The sequence below is a fragment of the Heloderma suspectum genome, chromosome 4 (assembly GCF_057233095.1).
Source record: "Heloderma suspectum isolate Gila_16-S chromosome 4, 16-S_ref, whole genome shotgun sequence".
NCBI lineage: Eukaryota > Metazoa > Chordata > Lepidosauria > Squamata > Helodermatidae > Heloderma > Heloderma suspectum.
This window is the reverse complement of record NC_139461.1, coordinates 211,703,327-211,721,806: the sequence shown is the minus strand read 5'-3', so window position 1 is coordinate 211,721,806 and position 18,480 is coordinate 211,703,327. Positions and strand designations below refer to the sequence as shown.

General features: G+C 41.7%; 1 protein-coding gene and 3 non-coding genes across 4 annotated transcripts; all 4 read left to right on the top strand.

The window, feature by feature from the left end:
* Positions 1-359: 359 nt before the first annotated feature.
* On the top strand, positions 360-18,209 carry RABGGTB (Rab geranylgeranyltransferase subunit beta). Its single transcript, XM_084852191.1, has 9 exons — positions 360-387; positions 3,356-3,463; positions 5,493-5,690; positions 7,568-7,673; positions 8,492-8,544; positions 9,263-9,373; positions 10,783-10,908; positions 15,722-15,871; positions 16,788-18,209. Exons 1-9 carry the CDS (start codon positions 385-387, stop codon positions 16,926-16,928), a joined length of 996 nt encoding a protein of 331 aa, XP_084708317.1. The 5' UTR covers positions 360-384; the 3' UTR covers positions 16,929-18,209.
* LOC146348033 (small nucleolar RNA SNORD45) lies at positions 3,589-3,672 on the top strand. Its single transcript, XR_014791637.1, has one exon. It is a non-coding gene; the product is annotated as a small nucleolar RNA SNORD45 (small nucleolar RNA).
* LOC146348032 (small nucleolar RNA SNORD45) lies at positions 6,239-6,323 on the top strand. The gene has a single exon (XR_014791638.1). It is a non-coding gene; the product is annotated as a small nucleolar RNA SNORD45 (small nucleolar RNA).
* Positions 7,859-7,943, top strand: LOC146348031 (small nucleolar RNA SNORD45). Its single transcript, XR_014791639.1, has one exon. It is a non-coding gene; the product is annotated as a small nucleolar RNA SNORD45 (small nucleolar RNA).
* Positions 18,210-18,480: the final 271 nt, after the last annotated feature.

Here is an 18,480-nt window from a genome sequence, read left to right as displayed (position 1 = left end):
GCGCGCGCGCACCTGCACACGCGTAGCCTCATCCTGCAAGCCCCGCATTGCTCAATAAGGGCGGACATGCGCCGCGGCAGCACGTGGATCCTAGGCAGCTTTCCTCAACGTGCCGCTCTCCAGGTAAGTCTGCGAAGGGCTGCCTTTCGCGAGACCGGATCGCGGGCGCCTGAACACCAGAGATAAAATACGGCGTGACAACGCTCAGTTCAAAGGCCAGGAACAGAAGCGCGAAACGCCTTGTTTCAGAGGAGGGACTTAATCACAGGCAGTCCGAAGACAGCTATGACGGGGCCCTTACGCGCAGGAGCCGGAAACACCGCTGCCTTCCGCCCAGTGGCGCGCGCGCGGTGAACGCTGGGCTGGCGCAGTGGAAGTGCCGACATGGTGAGTAGCCGGTTACTTCTCCCTCCGTCAGGTGTGGCTTTCCGCGCGCGCGCTGCTCGTCCCGCCCTCCCCCCCCCTTTTTTTGTGGGGCATGGTGGTGAGGGAAATGAGGCCGTTGTGCCCCTGTGGCGGACGGGTCGGGCTGGGTTTTATGAGGACGTCTGGCGCGCGGCGGGGAGGCGGGGGACGTAGAAACGAATGGAGTCGGTTAACGAAGCGTTGGCGGGAGGTGAACGGTAGGCTGGGCGTTGATTGGCCATCGCACTGCCACTCCTGTTGGTCTTTATGCCCGCCCAAATAACGAACTGGGAACGTGCCGCTCTACGGATCCTGCCAGGTCGGTGCTCGCCCTTGAGGGGGGGTCACGTGGCCAGCTCTGTCTGCCGGGGGTGCCTTGGGGCCGTCGTTTCCGCGTCGGGGGCTTCCCGCCGCGCTTTCTAGCGCGCCTCTCTTCTACGCCTCCTCTCCCCACGGGCTTGTGTGCCCGGAATTATTTTTTTCCTTTAAATTCTGCCGTCTCGCTAGGGAATCCTCGGGTGGAGCGTCAAGCAATTTTATTTATTTATTTATTTATTTATTTCTATACCGCCCAATAGCCGAAGCTCTCTGGGCAATGGCCCCCAGTCCAGGCGGAACGTCGCTGGGCTCGTTGAGGCCCCCCGGGCCGATAGGTATCCGCCTCCGTTCGCCTTCTCTAAAAATTGGGATTGCTGTGGGTCACCACGGGGGACTGCAGATAAACTGCCTGAGATGTAGGTAGTTAAAAAAGACGGCGTACCTTCTAAGTGCGACGGTAATAATAGCTCGGGATGGAGAAATGGAGGCACAGTAGGGTTAAGCAGCGAATGACCGCACCAAATGGATTTTTATTTATACAGAATTGTACTTAATTTTAAACATATATTCACGTAACGGTGTAGGGTATAAACTAATACAGCATAGCCAAAGGTAAGTAATTTAAACCAAAGGTTACTTTTTTAAAACAATGCTGTCTGTATTTTAGTAGTCCACTGTATGTGTGTTTTAATATTCTGCCATTTCCTGGGGTAGAGTGGAGACATCAGTTTCTGTTAGAGGTTGGGAATGAATGTGTTCAATCTTGGTTCACCTCAGCCACATACACAATCAATAGATAGTACTAAAGCAGAAATATAGTCTGTAGTTTAAACTACTTTTTCTAACTGTTTTGTACTGGATTAGAGTAATAGATTCTTTTTCTATCATATCTTTAGCATATGCACAAGCTATCAGCTCCTAGTTTTCCTAGTCAAGTGTATATGAACTGCTACGATCTCCTTTCCAGCACCCACCCCTCCTAGCTCTAAAACTGTGTGGCTTCTCCTTGTACTTGCACAATGGAGATAGTAAAGGGGTAGGTGGAGTGCTGTGTGCTGGATTACAGAGTTTAAATCAGGGATGGAGAGCCTATGGCTGTTTGACTTTATCACACTTTAAAAGGATAGCATCCAGAAACACTTTAAAGTAAGTCACAAACAAACATTTGGTTTTGGTAGGTTCAGACCTTTAAACAAGGTAATGCCTTCCACCTTAAATTTTCCAATAGTGTATGAAAATAACGTTAGTTTTTAATATGTTCACTATTTTCAAATGGCTTGTTCTAGAAATTTTCAGAGGGTTTATTGCAGCAAAAACAAAAAAAAGAGTACTGTGGCACCTTAAAGACTAACAAATATATTCTGGCATAAGCTTTTAATAAATTTGTTAGTCTGTAAGGGAAGAAAGTAAAACAAGGATCCATGAAATCAAAAAGGGATCTGCATGATTTCATACGATTTTTAAAGGGGAGACCCCCCCAAACCGCCATCATATTCAGTCTGCCTCCACAGACTGAACCAGAAAAATCACAGATCAGAGGCACAAAAACAGGGTTCCTTGCAGGGATCATCTTGATTTCATGATTTTTACAGAGCAAATCCCCCAAACCACCATCAACTCACAGAGCACATCTGCCTCCATCTACTGAACTGGAAAAATCATGGTTTGGCCACTCGTGGGCACAGCCATGGTGCAGTAACATGGATCCAAGACAGAGATTCTCAAGGTTCCTCATGATTTTTACAAGAAAGATACCCCAAAATGTCCCCCCCCCCCATGGCTTCAAAAGTTCAGGAAATTTTACATCTGTAGCCATAGGCCAAAACATCTGGAGAGCTACAAGTTGCCCACAGCTGTTCTAGAGTGATCTAATTTAGCTTATTTTACTTGTACTTAGTAAACAACAAAGCTTTTAAAAAAAGTACCCCGTGTTAATTTTTTGTCCCAGTACAAAAAAATAAGGGGAGTGGGGGGGGGGGAATAAAGCACAACTAAATGTGATTTCAATTTTACATTATGTAGAAATTTTTGTTGGAATACTTGTAAAAATGTAAATTCAATAGCATGTACTTCCCTTGCATTGTTTAATTTTAAGAAAAAACCAAAGGTACTGAAAATGGTTGCCACACCAATTTATTATAGCAACCCAAAGAACTGTGCTTGATAGGCTGACAACCACTCATCTATTTCCACAGAGTTCTACTGTCTTCCACAGAGGCTGTTGGAGCACTTTCAGTTTCGCTGTCATTACTTCACTCTGAGATGTGTATTTCAATGACATATATGAATGTTAAGGATAATCACCTGAACAGCATTAATTACAACTTTGAAACTGCCAGCCTTGCCTAATACTGTATTAGCAGTTGGCATACAATCATTTTTTACTAATTAACTTACAATACAGAAAAATAAAGCACTGGAAAATTTTCCAGTCTACATCATTGACCAAAATGCCACAAAAGATTGTGCCAGCTTTCAAATTCTTGAAAGGTGATATAAGAGGCAGGAGACAGTTGTGTGTACCCAAATATTTCTTCCAGCTGTTCAGTTGGTTTTGTTTATTCCTTGTAACATTGAATTAAGGTTGTGACAGTCTTTGCAAATGATTTAATCTAAGCATAATATTTTTAAGGGAACACCACAAAAAGATGTCACAATAAAAAATGATGCACCAGCTACATTGTGGTTAGAGAAACATGCAGACTACATAGCTGCTTATGGAACCAAGAAAGATGATTATGTGAGTATCATGTTTACATATATGTTCAGTAGCATTTTTAATTTCTTCTGCTAGCACATATAACTATTAATATATTGAGTGAAAGAGAAAATTATTAGTGGTATAAATTGCAGGTGGTTTCTCTAGGTCAGTGATGTAACCTGGCATGTATTATCTGACTCCAAAGCTGAAGATTTAGCTCTTTAGCTCTAGAATTACACTGAGACCTAAGAAACATCATTTTAAACTAGATTCCACTTGCACTTGGTTGTCTTCTGAAATCTTCTGACTTTCACTTGTAGTATTGTGTATAAAATACTTCGCTGTGAGAGTAAAAGGTTACTGTTAGTCTGTATCAGCACCATCTAATCTACATGTTCAGAAAAAGCATGCCATACAACTAGGGTTGTACAAAACCCCGCTTACCTGGCTCCGCCGGGTTCTGCAGGTGGGGGGAGGCAATCTGTTCCTACCCCTCCTGGAATTCTGCCCGGCTGGCTCCGCGGCCGGGCCAACCCGCAGCGGGGCCTCCAGCCACTGCCGGGCTGGTGTGGATGCAAATGGCGTCCTGTGTAGGGGACGCCATTTGCATCCCTACGCCGGCCCGTGATAGGCTACATACATATTTACATAGCCTCTCGCGGCAAAACAGAGGGGCGCAAGTGGCAGCCACTATGCCATTTGCACCCCTCTGTTTTGCTGCGATAGGCTACATAAGTATTTACGTAGCCTATCACGGCTATATGGACGAAGTGGATGGTGGCCGCAGATGCGGCCGCCATTCGCTATGCAGCGCGGACGGCAGTAGGTAGGTGCTCCATTCCGGGCACATTTCGTGGGGAGGGGGGGCTTCGTTCCACCACGGATTGCAGGGACCTCACCAAGATCTGTGGCGGAATTCTCCGCCATGCCTACGTACAACTCTTCTGGGAAATGCTACAATCCCAGGACATCTGTTTTATTTGCAGAAACTCATCTACAGCCCTGTATATGGTGGTGTTTGCGCTCCCTCACCATTGCATCATCCCTCACCATTGTCTATGCTAGCTAGGGTTGAAGTAGCAATAGCCAGTTGGCCTGAGATTTAGGCCAAAATATCTGGAGGGCCACACATTGGCTACTCCTGACCTAGAGCATGTGAGATATGGGGGGGGGGGGTATTTTTCTCTCGATCTATATGTGCACACACATCTAGAGTTAAAATATATAGTTCAGAGTTTTCTAGCTTCTTGGAAACTTTGTTATATAATTGATAAGTAGTCAGGCAGCTTTTCTGAAACCACGGCTGGTCGTAGGTGATTTGAGCACATGTTGAGTGCTAAGATCCCAATTTGTGATTGAACTCAAGTATTACTAAGAATAACTCGTTTTAATTTATGGATCTGCTGTAATGATTTAAGCAGAGAAAACTCAAGGAAGAAGCATGTTAAATTGCTTATAGTGCAACTGACCAGTTCCATATGCAAACATAAAAGACAAGTTGGTTGAGTTGGAGATGGGAGGGAGAGATTTGAGACCTTCAAGGTGATTGGGGAAGTTAGTTCAATGGGCATGCAGTAGATACACATTTGCTGTGTAGGATCCAAATTTATTGTACTGACATAGAGGCCAGGAGCTGTCCTCTTGTTTTATGCTAATAGATCCCTTAAATAACAAAATAGCTGTTTCTAGCAAAATTCCATTTTTACAGATTTTGTTTTTAAAAGAACACTAGTTTTTGTAGAGTATGTGATCACTTTCTTTAACATTCTTGTACGCATTTTCCCTGATTTCAAAATATTTTTTTATAAATATAAGCTATGAACAGAAGTACATTGATCCCCATGAGCAAGGCCTTCTGGTGCTGGAATGGGGCTACTGTGAGTATAACAGTAAGGGGGAAATCTGGGTGTTTTAAACTGTTTAAGAAGGCCCTTGCTAATAATAGGAAATGAAATCAAACAGTTTGGTGTGTTTGGGATTTCTTCTTTTAAACAACTAAATAGGGAAGTTACATTCAGTGTTATGCTTTCCTTTATCAGCTCAGGAATTAAAATATTTTTTTCCCCAGGAATACTGTATGTCAGAATATTTAAGAATGAGCGGTGTCTATTGGGGACTGACAGTAATGGATCTTATGGGGCAGCTGCATCGAATGAGCAAAGAAGAAATTCTGGCATTTATCAAATCATGTCAACATGAATGTGGTGGAATAAGTGCCAGCGTAGGTCATGATCCTCACCTTTTATATACACTTAGTGCTGTTCAGGTAAACACATGAGTGATGGGTGCCTGTTTAGTGCATTGATTTGCCATAACTGATCTTCCTGAGGCTATAATATTGGTCACGTTGTACGAATATTAAATATCAGCATGGATACATCCTGTGTTGGAGGTGCTACTTACAACATTTCCCCAGTTTATGTCCACCAACTATTAACAAATGAAAAAGGCAAAATGCTGACAGACATCACACGGTCTGACCACTGCATTGGTGAACTGCTACTGACGTCAAGTAAGCAGTTGGTGAATTGTTGCCCTGGCCCAGTGTGATTTTTAATGGCCCCTTAAATTGGCCTATATATTTCTTTTTCAGATTGGAGTTTTCTTTTAGCGAAGCTTTTATCTGCAGTTGACTAAAAAGCAATGTTATCTCAGGCCTTTTCTGCAAATCCTAAACACTTGGTTCAGCTCTTTTTCTCTAAACTTTTGAGCTAGGAAGACAGAAGGTGGGGTGGGTTTGGGCAAGGTTGTACACCTTTTGTGCAGTAAAACTAAGAACACTGGTGCTTGTGATATAGTACCAGTAGCTCCTTGGGTTAGTGATGAGGTTTGACTGTTTTATCTGAATTTAAAGTTGATGTGTTTTTAACACTTAGCTCTAGAATTACTGTGAGACCTGAGAATGTACTATGACTATGTTGCATTTATAGAGTTTTCAAAATCTGAGAATAATCTAATTCTGAACCCCTTCATGTTAATTTGAAACACCAGTGCAGATGATTAACCATGCTTTAGAGCAGCCTTTCCTAACTGACACCCTCCAGCTGTGTTAGACTATTTTCCCAGCCAGACTGGCCATTGCCTTACAGACTGTATGATCAGAGTTGTGGTCCAATCTGAAAAGTACCAGGTTGGGGAAGACTGGTTTTAGAGAATGGGAGGAGAGGCTGCAATGGTCAGATGTGAAATGCCAAACTATGGTCAACAAGGGTAGGGGGAAATCATACACTCTCTCTGTCTTCACTCTGGTTAAGCATTAACATCAGATTGTTGCAAGCCCTGGTTAAGAGCGCTCCTGAACTCTTGGTTCTCTACTCCTTACTCAGCACAGTACTTTTTTGTTGTACTCCTGAAAATACCAGGAAACCTGATTTGTGCTTTGCATTATGCAGAAGTATTAGCTATATAATTTAAACCAATACCATATACCTTTGTTGTGATGTACAGGTGTGCACATACTTGGATTTCTATCTGTTTAGCAACTCCCTCCACTAAGCTCCCAAAATTCTTTTTAAACTCTCTTAATTTTTTAAAAAAGATCAGTACTTTTTTAAAAAGATCAATAGTTCAGTGCAAAGAACTACTCAAAACAACTGGGAAAAAAGTCTGGTATGAGAGATGTTACTTGCATGCTGTTATAATGTCACTGGTTTGGGTCCTTTGTCTTGAATTGTGGACTTAAAGATGTTTGGCATTCTGTAGCACAAAGTATACCTTGGCACATGCTTGATTTTTAAATTTAAAACCTTATTCAGTTAGATCCAGATTTAGTCATACTTAATGTAGACCAATTGAAATGGGATTGAGTTAGTCATGACTTTCGTCATTAAGATAGTCCCATTGATTTAAATGGGTCAATTCTAAGTATGACTAAACCTGGATCCAGTCCCCTGTATTTTCACATAATAGAAAAATGAACATCACTTAAATGGGATATAGTATATCAAAATCAGTATTTCTTAATGGAGGTGTGAGAAGCATGCATTGCATTGGGAAACAAACTATTTTGCAGAAATTTGCAATTTGTTTTCATGATACTGCAGCAAAACAACGTGCCAATTAAAACAATGTCACATTGTTTTGGAATTATCTAGGTAATCTTTTAATTGTAGAAATCTTAACTTGATTGGTTTTGTTTTGCAGATTCTAACTCTATATGACAATCTCCAGGTTGTTGATGTAAATAAAATTGTTGATTATGTAAAGAGCCTACAAAAGGAGGATGGGTCATTTGCTGGAGACAGATGGGGTAACATTTTTTTTAAAAGTATATGTCTGTATTTCCATTTTATGATGTACGAATAAAAAGCATTCCATATGTTCAGTTTTTTCTCCTTTTGTACTATGCATGGTCATGCATATGAAAATCCAGAATTTAAGAGGGGTTGTGATGGTATTTCCAAATATATTTTTGTCTGAATTGGTAGCTTCTCAGATCTATGATGAGTTTATATATATGTAAATCTGACTCTAAAGCTGATGTCTCACCACTTTAGCTCTAGAATTACTCTGAGATCTGAGCAGTATTGTTTAATGCTTTAAAGATCCCATGATATTTGCCTTTACCGAACTACTCTCCTGTGAACAGAGATACTACTTTCACATAGTGTAATTCAGCTGTGACAACAAAGTATTCAGTACTTAATAAAATTATGTTAGTTTTTTGCTTGTTGAGTACAAGAAAATCACAAGATTTGCATGCCCAATTACTTCGTCAGTTCTATTATACTTGTTTTAGTCTGGAAATATGTGCGCTGTATGTAAGACCAAGAGTGTTGGCTAATATGATGTCTTTAAGGAAAAGTACTTTAAGGAAAGGAATGCTTAAAATTTATTGAAATCTTTTAAGCTGAAAATAACTGCTTGTGAAGGTAACTTGGCATCACTATAAGGTTGTTTTTTTGTGGGCAAACTGCAGAGTAACAACACTTAAAGTAATTTTGAAGAGCATGAGGGGGGAAGCAAGGGAATATTTCCATAAACTTGTACTTTTATCTCTGCATCTCTGTGTTTATTACCCAAATACGTCAATGTCATGTGAGCACTTTATTTTATTTCTTCCTGCAGGAGAAATTGATACAAGATTTTCTTTTTGTGCAGTAGCAACACTAGCCCTTCTGGTAAGTCCTTTGATCAGTGGCAAGGAAGGCTTTCATATAAGCAATATTTCGTTTATTTGGAGTTAGGAACCTCTTCAGAATATCACTAGCAAGTTGAAATACTTCTGGAGTTGGAAACAGGTGCTGCAATACCCAGGCCATGATGGTTGTACTGTACAGACCAAGTCTTATTGAATTGGAGGGTAGAAGACTAGCCATGGGCATTTATATGGAAATGCAGGAAAAAATATTTTTATCTATTAATGAAGTTGTAGCATATTCCAAATTCTCTCAGTCCAAAAAGGTAGCATGAAGAAATTCAGGTTCTCAGGATGTTGTGCACTGTGCTCCCTTTCTCTCTGCCCATCTTTGGATAACACCATGTTCCAGCTTCTGTGTTCTGGGGTCCTTGCCATAAGGCAAGGGAGACACTTGCTTCCTGGCACAAGGTGAATTTGGTAGGCTGCGAAGCACTGAGCGATGAAAATGTATTGTATGATTAGGGTACTTGCCCTCCTTCCCGTCAGGTGTGCTGAGTTGTCTCCTCATTGGGTGGGGAATCATAAGGGGGTGAGGGGTGGGAAAAGCTTTATGTTATGCACCGTAGAGAAGAACTGTTAGTCTCCATTTCATCTGCTACTTTCTAGATAACAGATTTGAGGACTGGGCTGAATGCTTAACAGTAAGTTTGTGGTGTGACAATAGGGAAAACAAATTACAAGGATTTATTGCTTTTTAGGGGAAACTGGATGCAATTGATGTGGACAAAGCAGTAGAATTTGTATTGTCCTGTATGAACTTTGATGGTGGATTTGGTTGTAGACCAGGATCTGAATCTCATGCAGGACAGGTAAGTAGTGCTGCTTGTTAAATGAACCTTGCAAAGGATTCATAGTGCATGTTGACATTAACATGCTAGGCTATTTATGTTTGGCTTTGGTTTTTTAACTGAAGCATCTCCACAAATCAGACATGCTTTAAAACCTTTAAACCAGGAGTGGGGAACTAGTTTGGGGCGGGTGGCCAGATGACCCCCCCCCTTAGCCCCTCTGTAGGCAGCCTGGAAGCACTTCAACTAGGAACCCACCTTCATTGCACAGGCTTGGAAAAAGCCTTCATGCAGTGAAGTTGCCCCAGAGGCATCAGCTGGATGAATGCTTCTTCAGGCAGCACCTTAGTTTGAGCAGCTTCGCTCTCCCCCATTGGGGCAGGCAATGCAGGCAGGGAGAGGAATCTGCTGTGACTGGAAATAACAGTGGGATTCCCCTGCTCACTACTCCCCCTCTGAATTGGGAGAGGGAGCAGTGTGCTAAGGAGATTCCCTCCCCGCTAGCCTTCAGGTGGATTGGGGGGCTTCAGGGAAGGAAAGGGCCCTCCCTTGAGGCCTCACAGGCCAGAGGTTCCCCATCTCTGCTTTAAATTTTCCTACGTTCTACATAATATAATTAAAGTGACTGTTTTCCTAAATATGCCTGCAAATGAGAGCTTACTAATTATGCACTTTCAAACTGAGATTGAGGTAGCAAGTGTGGGATTTCTACAGATGTCTTACCTTGTTTCCCATACTACTAAATATCTTTATTAGCAATTTGGATGAAGAGGCTTGGAACTGGAGTCTGAAACAAGAGAACTGAATTCAGAACAGTTAAGTGCTAAAATAAAGCTGCTTAATAAGTTCAGTAATAAATGTTTCTTGTCGCTACCATTGCAGACAAGATTAAGTGTAATAAAGCTAAAGGATTAAGTTGGAGGAAAGACTGGCATTACGCTCCTATCTTTTTGTCTTGGAGGTACTACAGTGGCTAAAACAGGGTTGTCTGGTGGGCAAGTAGGGCATCTCCATACTTAAGGATGAGGCCCATATGGTGTCATGCATGAAGCCTGGGGGTTAACCTTCTTTCCATGAGCAAGACAAGTATTGGCACAGCACCACCCTTTGGTGCTGCAGTGGGGTTTGTGCCCTCATGCCAAATTCTGTATTTTTTAGCTTAACTCTGTGAACCAATGTGGATAATAAATTATCTTGCTAAATATTTTCCATTTCTAGATGCTATTTCATATGAGAACTTTTGTGGATTAAATCAGTTTCATGCTTTTAAAGTTTTTGATTGAAAATCTTATGAAAGTACATGGGGGGCAAGATGTTTATTTAAAATGTTTATTGCATAAATGGTTGGGATTCTTTATTGTAATCTTCCTTTGTTTTACCTGAGTAGCTATATTTTTAAATAGACATGAACTTTATATCTGTAATTTTAGATCTATTGTTGCACAGGATTTCTTGCCATAACTGGCCAGTTGCACCAAATAAATGCTGACCTGCTAGGCTGGTGGCTTTGTGAACGTCAGTTGCCATCTGGTGGCCTTAATGGAAGGCCAGAAAAGGTATTAAGTTACATTTGTTATTTATTTATTACATTTCTATGCTGTCCAATAGCCAAAGCCTTCTGGGGGGTTCACAACAGTTGAAACCATAAAATACAATATGATCAAATATAATATAAAAGTTTAAAGCTACAGTATAAAATAAAACCTAGCAGCGGTGCAAATATTTAAAATACAGGGCGGGGAAGCAATCCTATGGCTGCTAGTCAGCGGCTAGACAGCCATAGGATATCTGGTTTTCTGGGCACCAACCTCTGAGCCTGCACTCTGAGGTCAGTTCCCAAAGAACTGGCCTCCCCCCCCCCCCCCCCCGTGTTGCCTTGCAGGCTGTGCAGAGTAGTCCCACACTTTGAAGAGGAGTGTGGAGTGGCTGAAAGAGGGCGTTCCAGGAGGTGTTCTGGGGCGGGGAACGTGGAAATGCCGGTGCGACACATCCTATGTGTTGTCCTGCAGCTGCATCCCCCACTCTGCCTTCCTGTGGCTAGACAGCTGAATGATCCCCTCCGTGCTTCTGCCCTGCATTGGATAGGTGGTCGCCTCCGAGTTCGGAGGCAGCCACCTATCCCCATAGGACTGCGCCCTAACCTATTTAAAACCACAGAAACCTAGCCCTCTGCAGGCTGCTTGGATGCACTTCAGCTGGGGATCGAGCTTCATTGCACGGGCTTGGGAAAAGCCTGCATGCAGTGAAGTTGCCCCAGCTGTGTCAGCTGGAGGAGTGCTCCTCCAGCCGGCACCTTAGTCTGGGCAGCTTCGCTTTCCCCCATTGGGGCAGGCAACACAAGCAAGGAGAGGAATCTGCTGTGATTGGAGATAACAGTGGTAGTCCCCTACTTGCTACTCCTCCTCTGAATTGGGAGAGGGAGCAGTGTGCTAAGGGGATTCCCTCCCTGCTAGTCTCTGGGGGGACTATTAAGTTACATTTTGTATTTATTTTATTACATTTCTATACCGCCCGATAGCCAAAGCTCTTTGGGTGGTTCACAACAATTAAAACCATAAAATACAACATGATAAAATATAATATAAAAGTTTAAAGCGACAGTATAAACCCCTCTCCCAAATGAACCATAGCAGCAGTGCAAAGATTTAAAATACAGTAACAGATTTAAAACCACATAAACTAAAGTGTCTAGCAAAGTAAGTTCTTCACCTGGCACTGAAAAGAACACAACCTAAGCACCAGCTGAGCCTGTCTGGGGTGGCCCAACAGAAAAGGCCCTTTCTTAGTAACCACCCACCTCACTTCTTTTGGAAGGGGCTCATGGAGAAGGATCACTGAAGATGATCTTAGAGTCTAGGCAGGTATATATGGGAGAATATGATTCTTCAGGTAACCTGGCCCCAAGCCATTTCGGGCTTTGAATGTTAATATTAGCACTTTGAATCAGGCTCAGAAATGGCAGCCAGCATAGATGGAAAAATACTAGCATAATATGACCATGCATGTCAACCCCTGTTAATAATTTTCCAGGGGGATCCAGGAAATTACAGGCTGATTAGATTAACGTCTGTTCCAGGTAAATTGGTTGAGGGCGTTATTAAGGATAAAATCAGTAAGCATATAGAAGGGCAGGCCCTGCTGAAAAAGAATCAGCACAGCTTCTGCAAAGTTAAGTCCTGTGTCACTAACCTTTTAGGGTTTTTTGAGAGTGTCAGTAAACATGTAGGCAGGGGTGATACGGCAGACATTGTTTATTTGGGCTTCCAAAAGGCCTTTGGCAAAGTCCTTCAACAAAGTCTCCTGAGCAAACTTAGCAGTCGTGGAATAAGATGATAGGTCCTCTTATAGATCAGTAACTGGTTAAAGAACAGAAAGCAGAGAGTAGGAATACATAGTAAATTCTCCCAATGGAGGGAAGTAAATAGTTGGGTCCCACAGGAATCTGTTTTAGGACCAGTGCTTTTCAACCTGTTCATAAATGATCTGGAATTAGGAGTGAGCAGTGAAGTAGCCAAGTTTGCAGATGACACCAAATTATTTAGAGTGGTTAAAACAAAAAGGGATTGTGAAGAGCTCCAAAACTCTCTCTCCAAACTGGGAGAATGGGCATTTAAATGGCAAATGCAGTTCAATGTAAGCAAGTGTAAAGTGATGCATGTTGGGGCAAAAAATCCCAACTTCAAGTATGACCTGATAGGATCTGAGCTAGCGGTGACCAACCAGGAAAGAGATCTTGGGGTTGTGGTGGACAGCTCAATGAAGATGTCAACCCAGTGTGCGGCTGCTGTAAAAAATGCAAACTTCATGTTAGGCATAATTAGAAAAGGAATTGAGAATAAAACTGCCAATATCATACTACCCCTATACAAATCTATGGTGCGACCACACTTGTAATACTGTGTACAGTTCTGGTCACCACACCCAAAAAAAGATATTGTAGAGCTGGAAAAAGTGCAGAAAAGGGCAACTAAAATGATCAAGGGGCTGAAGCATCTCCCCTGTGAGAGAAGGTTACAACAGGTGGCATTGTTTAGCTTGGAAAAAAGGAGGGTAAGGGAGACATGAAAGAGGTGTACAAAATTATGCATGGTGTGGAGAATGTGGATAGGGAGACATTTTTCTCCTGTCATGATACTGGAACCTGGGGTTATCCTATGAAGCTGATTGGTGGGAGATTCAGAACAGGTGAAAGGAAGTACTTCATACAGGGCATAGTTAAACTCTGGAATTTGCTACCACAGGATGTAGTGATGGCCACCAATTTGGAAGGCTTTAAAAGGGAGTTGGACAAATTCCTGGAGGAAAAGGCTATCAGTGGCTACTAGTTTTGATGGCTGTGTACTACGTCCAGTACCAGAGGCAGCGAGCCTGTGTACACCAGTTGCTGGGGAACATGGGTGGGAGAGTGCTGTTGCGCTCGTGCCCTGCTTGTGGGTTCCTGGTTGACAGCTGATTGGCCACTGTGTGAACAGAATGCTGGACTAGATGGACCCTTGGTCTAATCCAACATGACTCTTCTCATGTTCTTAATTTTGCTACTGTATTTTGGACCAGCAGAAGTTTCTGGACCATTTTCAAAGGCAGCCCCACATATAACTGGTTGCAGTTATCCAGACAAGAGGTTGCGAGAGCATGGATAACTGTAGCTGATAAGCTGATAAAAGGTGCTCCATGCTACTGAGTCCGCCTGTGCCTCTAACGGCAATGCCAATCTAAGAGCACGCCCCAACTACGAACCTGATCCTGTAGGAGGAGTGCAACCTCCTCCAGAACAGCTTGAACATCACTTAGCCAGGCAGATGAACCTCCCACCAACAGTACCTTTATCTTGTCTGGATTGTGACTCTGTTTATTGGCCCTCAGTCCAGTCTGTGCCCAGGAACTGATTCAGAGCAGGCCCAATTTGTAGTGTTGATGTTGATCTTTAAACCTCTAAAAGACTTGGGGCCAGATTATGTATGTGTTATTTATTTAATAATTTAACCTGTTTGTCTGTGCCTGCAGACTTACAGTATAAAAACACACACAAGGAAAAGGGTGGGGCAGGACAAGGAACGGCCCTGCTTCCCTTCTCATCTCTCTCTGTTACAGCCTGCTGGACTGGCTTCTGGGGATGACAGATGAGGAAGGAATAATAAATCATTTATTTTAATTAAATAATTTAGCAAGGATTGCATTCCTACAAATAATTACATTCTGAAAAACAATTGGGGGGGAGCAATCCTTTGGCCACTAGTCAGTGGCTAGACAGCCATAGGATATCTGGTTTTTCGGGACCTGACCTCAGAGCCCGTGCTCCGAGGTTGGTTCCCAGATAACCGACCTTCCCCCACTTCCGCACTGCCTTGCAGGCAGCACGGAACAGCCCCATGCAGAGCAGCCAAAATGGGGCGTTCTGGGGCAGGGAAGGTGGAAATCCTGGTATAACACATCCTGTGTGTCGTCCGGCAGCCTCATCCCCTGCTCTGCCTTCCCATGGCTAGACAGCCTTAAACAGCTGTCTAGCTGCAAATGCAGGGCAGGAGAAGTGCGGAGGGAACGATCTCCTCCGTGCTTCTCCTGCCCTGTATTGGATAGGCGGTCGCCTCCCAGTTTGGAGGCAGCTGCCTATCCCCATAGGATTGCGCCCTAGGTGTGTTATATTCATGATTGGATTTAGCTAATAAGCTTGTTTCATACTCATTAATAATCTTATAGTACGAAAACTGAAAGCCTTTCAGACCTACCGACTCAATCGTATTGATGTATTATGGATAAGAAGAGCAATATTGAAACTTCTTCCTTGTGCTAATTACTACTCACCACAAGCTTATGGGAGAAACTATCACAAGTCATATTTTCTTGCACCAGTGCTCCAGGGCAAACACTGTGAAACGCTTCTAGTTCACAGTTGAGTGTCTGAAAAATAGAATGGTAGAGTATTTCATAGTTCATTTTAAGGGTATGGCATGACATAAGGGTTTGAGACGTGTTTTTAGTTTTTATGTTTGATCTAATGTGTTAGTCCCATTTAACTATGAACATCATAAGCATAGTCCACCATTATCTACTTACTATAGGATATCTCACAAACTCTTGTTTGCTCTGATGTTGTAGAGGAGATTAAGAGCAGAAAAAAACCCTGCAAGTCCAATAAAAAGAAAAATGTTAAGTAAAGTAACTTAGGACAATTGAAGTGTAGTTGTGTACATGTTTGTTGAAAGGAGAAAATCTCAAAGAAAGTGTTTGGAATTCTTCTGAGGAATAATCTTCCTCAAAGATAAGGAAACAGATTTTTACATTCGGTTTTCTTGCTGTATTTTTGTGTGATGGCAGTTTCTCATTTTGACCTGACTTTTTTGCTCTTGCTGTTACAATTTTCTTTGTCAGTTACCAGATGTATGCTATTCATGGTGGGTGTTGGCATCTCTGAAGATAATTGGCAGGTTGCGTTGGATTGATAGAGAGAAATTACGCAGCTTTATCTTGGCTTGCCAGGATGAAGAGACTGGAGGATTTGCGGACAGGCCAGGAGATATGGCAAGTTATCCATCTTCAATATTTTTTACTTAACTAAATCTTATGTGTGTGTTTAACACTTCTAAACTGATATGCAGGATTTGGGGATCTTTAAAAAGAATTCATATTCTACAAAAAACAGATGTGGCAGTCTTGGATCTATTTTGCACTATATCCACAAAGGATTATCATCTTCCCAAATCAGATGGCTTTCACTCTAGAGGATAAGGCAACTGACATAACGTCATATGTAAAACTAAGCATATCTAGGTACAGCTGGTACCTGAATGGGTGATTGCTTGGGAGGCCCATGTGTTCCTGGGTGCATGTATGGGATACATCTAATAAAATACTGGAAATCTGGAACCGAAATGCTGGGATCCAGAGGTCTACATGCAGTGTACATGGAGGCTTTTTTTTTAAAAAAAAGCTCCTCATGTCAGCATCTTGAAGCCCTCCACCCCACCTGTAGATCAGTGGATCCTCTGCAGTGGCACCTTACCTGGAAGGGAGAATTCATGATTTCCATCTTCATGAGCATGCACAGGCTCCTCCTAATTCTGGCCATAGCATATTGCCCCAAAGAAGGTGTACCTTTTTTGCCTCTCTGCTGCCATCTAGCCGTCGAGAAAGGTTCTTTAAGCATTTGTCAACTAGATGAAGCAACAACACTTCGGGATGCTTTTCTAGATGATTAGGTGGTATATGTTACCCTGGCTGATCAGTTTACATTTCCTGTAATTAGAACACTTATTTTAGTCTCATTTTTTTTCTGAAATTTGAAAGTAGTTAGTAAAATATCTCTGTTGCAGCTCTTTCCCTAATTGAATCCTCAGACCTATTTGATACATATTCCCTCATCCTTTAAAGTGCATTGTATAACTTTATGTAAGAACTCATTCCTAATGTTTTTAATGTATATGTTGCTATGTTCTAGGTGGACCCATTTCATACCTTGTTTGGAATTGCTGGACTATCATTATTGGGAGAAGAACAAATTAAGCCTGTAAATCCTGTGTTTTGTATGCCTGAAGAGGTCCTTCAAAGAATAAATGTACAGCCAGAACTTGTGAGCTAGGTTTTCATTTGTATGACATTGCCATACTCAGCTGCTTTGAATTTTTCTGTCAAGAAACGTTTCTAAATGTATTTACATGATAAATTACCACTTTAATGTAAGCACTGTCATTTTGTATGTGGACTGTATCCAAAGTAAATAAACTGTGTGTTACATGTGCTTGAAGTTTTCAGTAACAGATGTACATACACATTTAAATTGTCTTTACGTATGGTTGCCTCTGGGCTCTGTTCCAGTCATGTTACTTCAAAATAACATACTGCATTAGGCACAGTAGATAAATACTTGAATTGTGTGACTTTATATTTGACACAATCATTTGCTCATCTTGGTGACAGTCAGCATGTACTGGACAGTGAATTGTCCTGGGCACTGTTTCTATGGAGAGAAATTTACTTGCTTATGCCAGTGACACTTTATGCACTTGAGTTCCTGTTTAGGATCTGCTATAGTTTTTTATCCTATTTGAATCACATTTTCTTGTACTACATTATAGTAGAAATTTTACGGTACTCAAGACAACTGCTTTCTACTAGTGATATCCTTTAATGAAGATTAATAATGCAATTATAATGTAACTTGGTTTAACCTAATGGCCTTGCTGAATTTTAGAATGTGCTCCTTTGTCCTAAAGTATTTATTGTTATTGGTTTAAACCCCAGTTTCAGTAACACTTAGAATGGTTATATAGTCAAGAATAAAGCTATAGAAGAACATTGTTTTCTGCAGAATGAAATATCTGCTTCCGCTGGAACTCTAGAAGTGCCTCCATTTCACATTTGTCACAATTGTGCATTTGTAACTTGGCTGAAATCTAAGTATGAAATGGGATTCTGCTTGAAACAAATTAAAGCTAATTATGAAGTAAATACTTTGCCTTTGTAAATGGTCTTTGGTCCATTGGAAATGTAAGAAATTTGCATTGTATTTGTACTTTTTTCTGTTAATCTTTTGAGAAGTTGCAAGGTTTGGTAGATTACAAGAAAATGGCTCCCAGTCACTTATTAAGGTTGCATCCATTAAACTGCTTATGAATGGTGTAAACCAGAACTGGAAATAAGACTGTGAAAGCACATCAACAAAGGTCACACCAGAATTCTGTTTTGTTAGATATAGGCAGGCATCTATGTACTTCCCAACAAAATGCTGCATCCAGAATTGAATTCTAAGACTTTGTAAGGTTTTTCTCACAACATTTTGAAACCTAGCCTTGCAGCAAAATGGCTAGAAACACAAAATGGCTATTAGGAACAAGGAATAAAAAAAAAGCTGAGATAACTTAGAATGTTGAATTATGTACTTGTGGCTCTATACTTATACACGCAGTCCTATGTGCATGATGATACATGCTGTGAAATTAGAGTAGCAGGGATAGGTAAATTGGTGCTTTGGACTACAACTCCCACAAACTTCAGCACAGGGTCAGGGATTATGGGAAGTAACAAGGTTGCCTACCTCTGAATTAGGAGATGAATCAGAACATAACAGCTCAGTGAACTAAGTTTCTAGGCATGGCTATAGTCAATTGCTCAAGTCCATGTGTTGCAAGAAA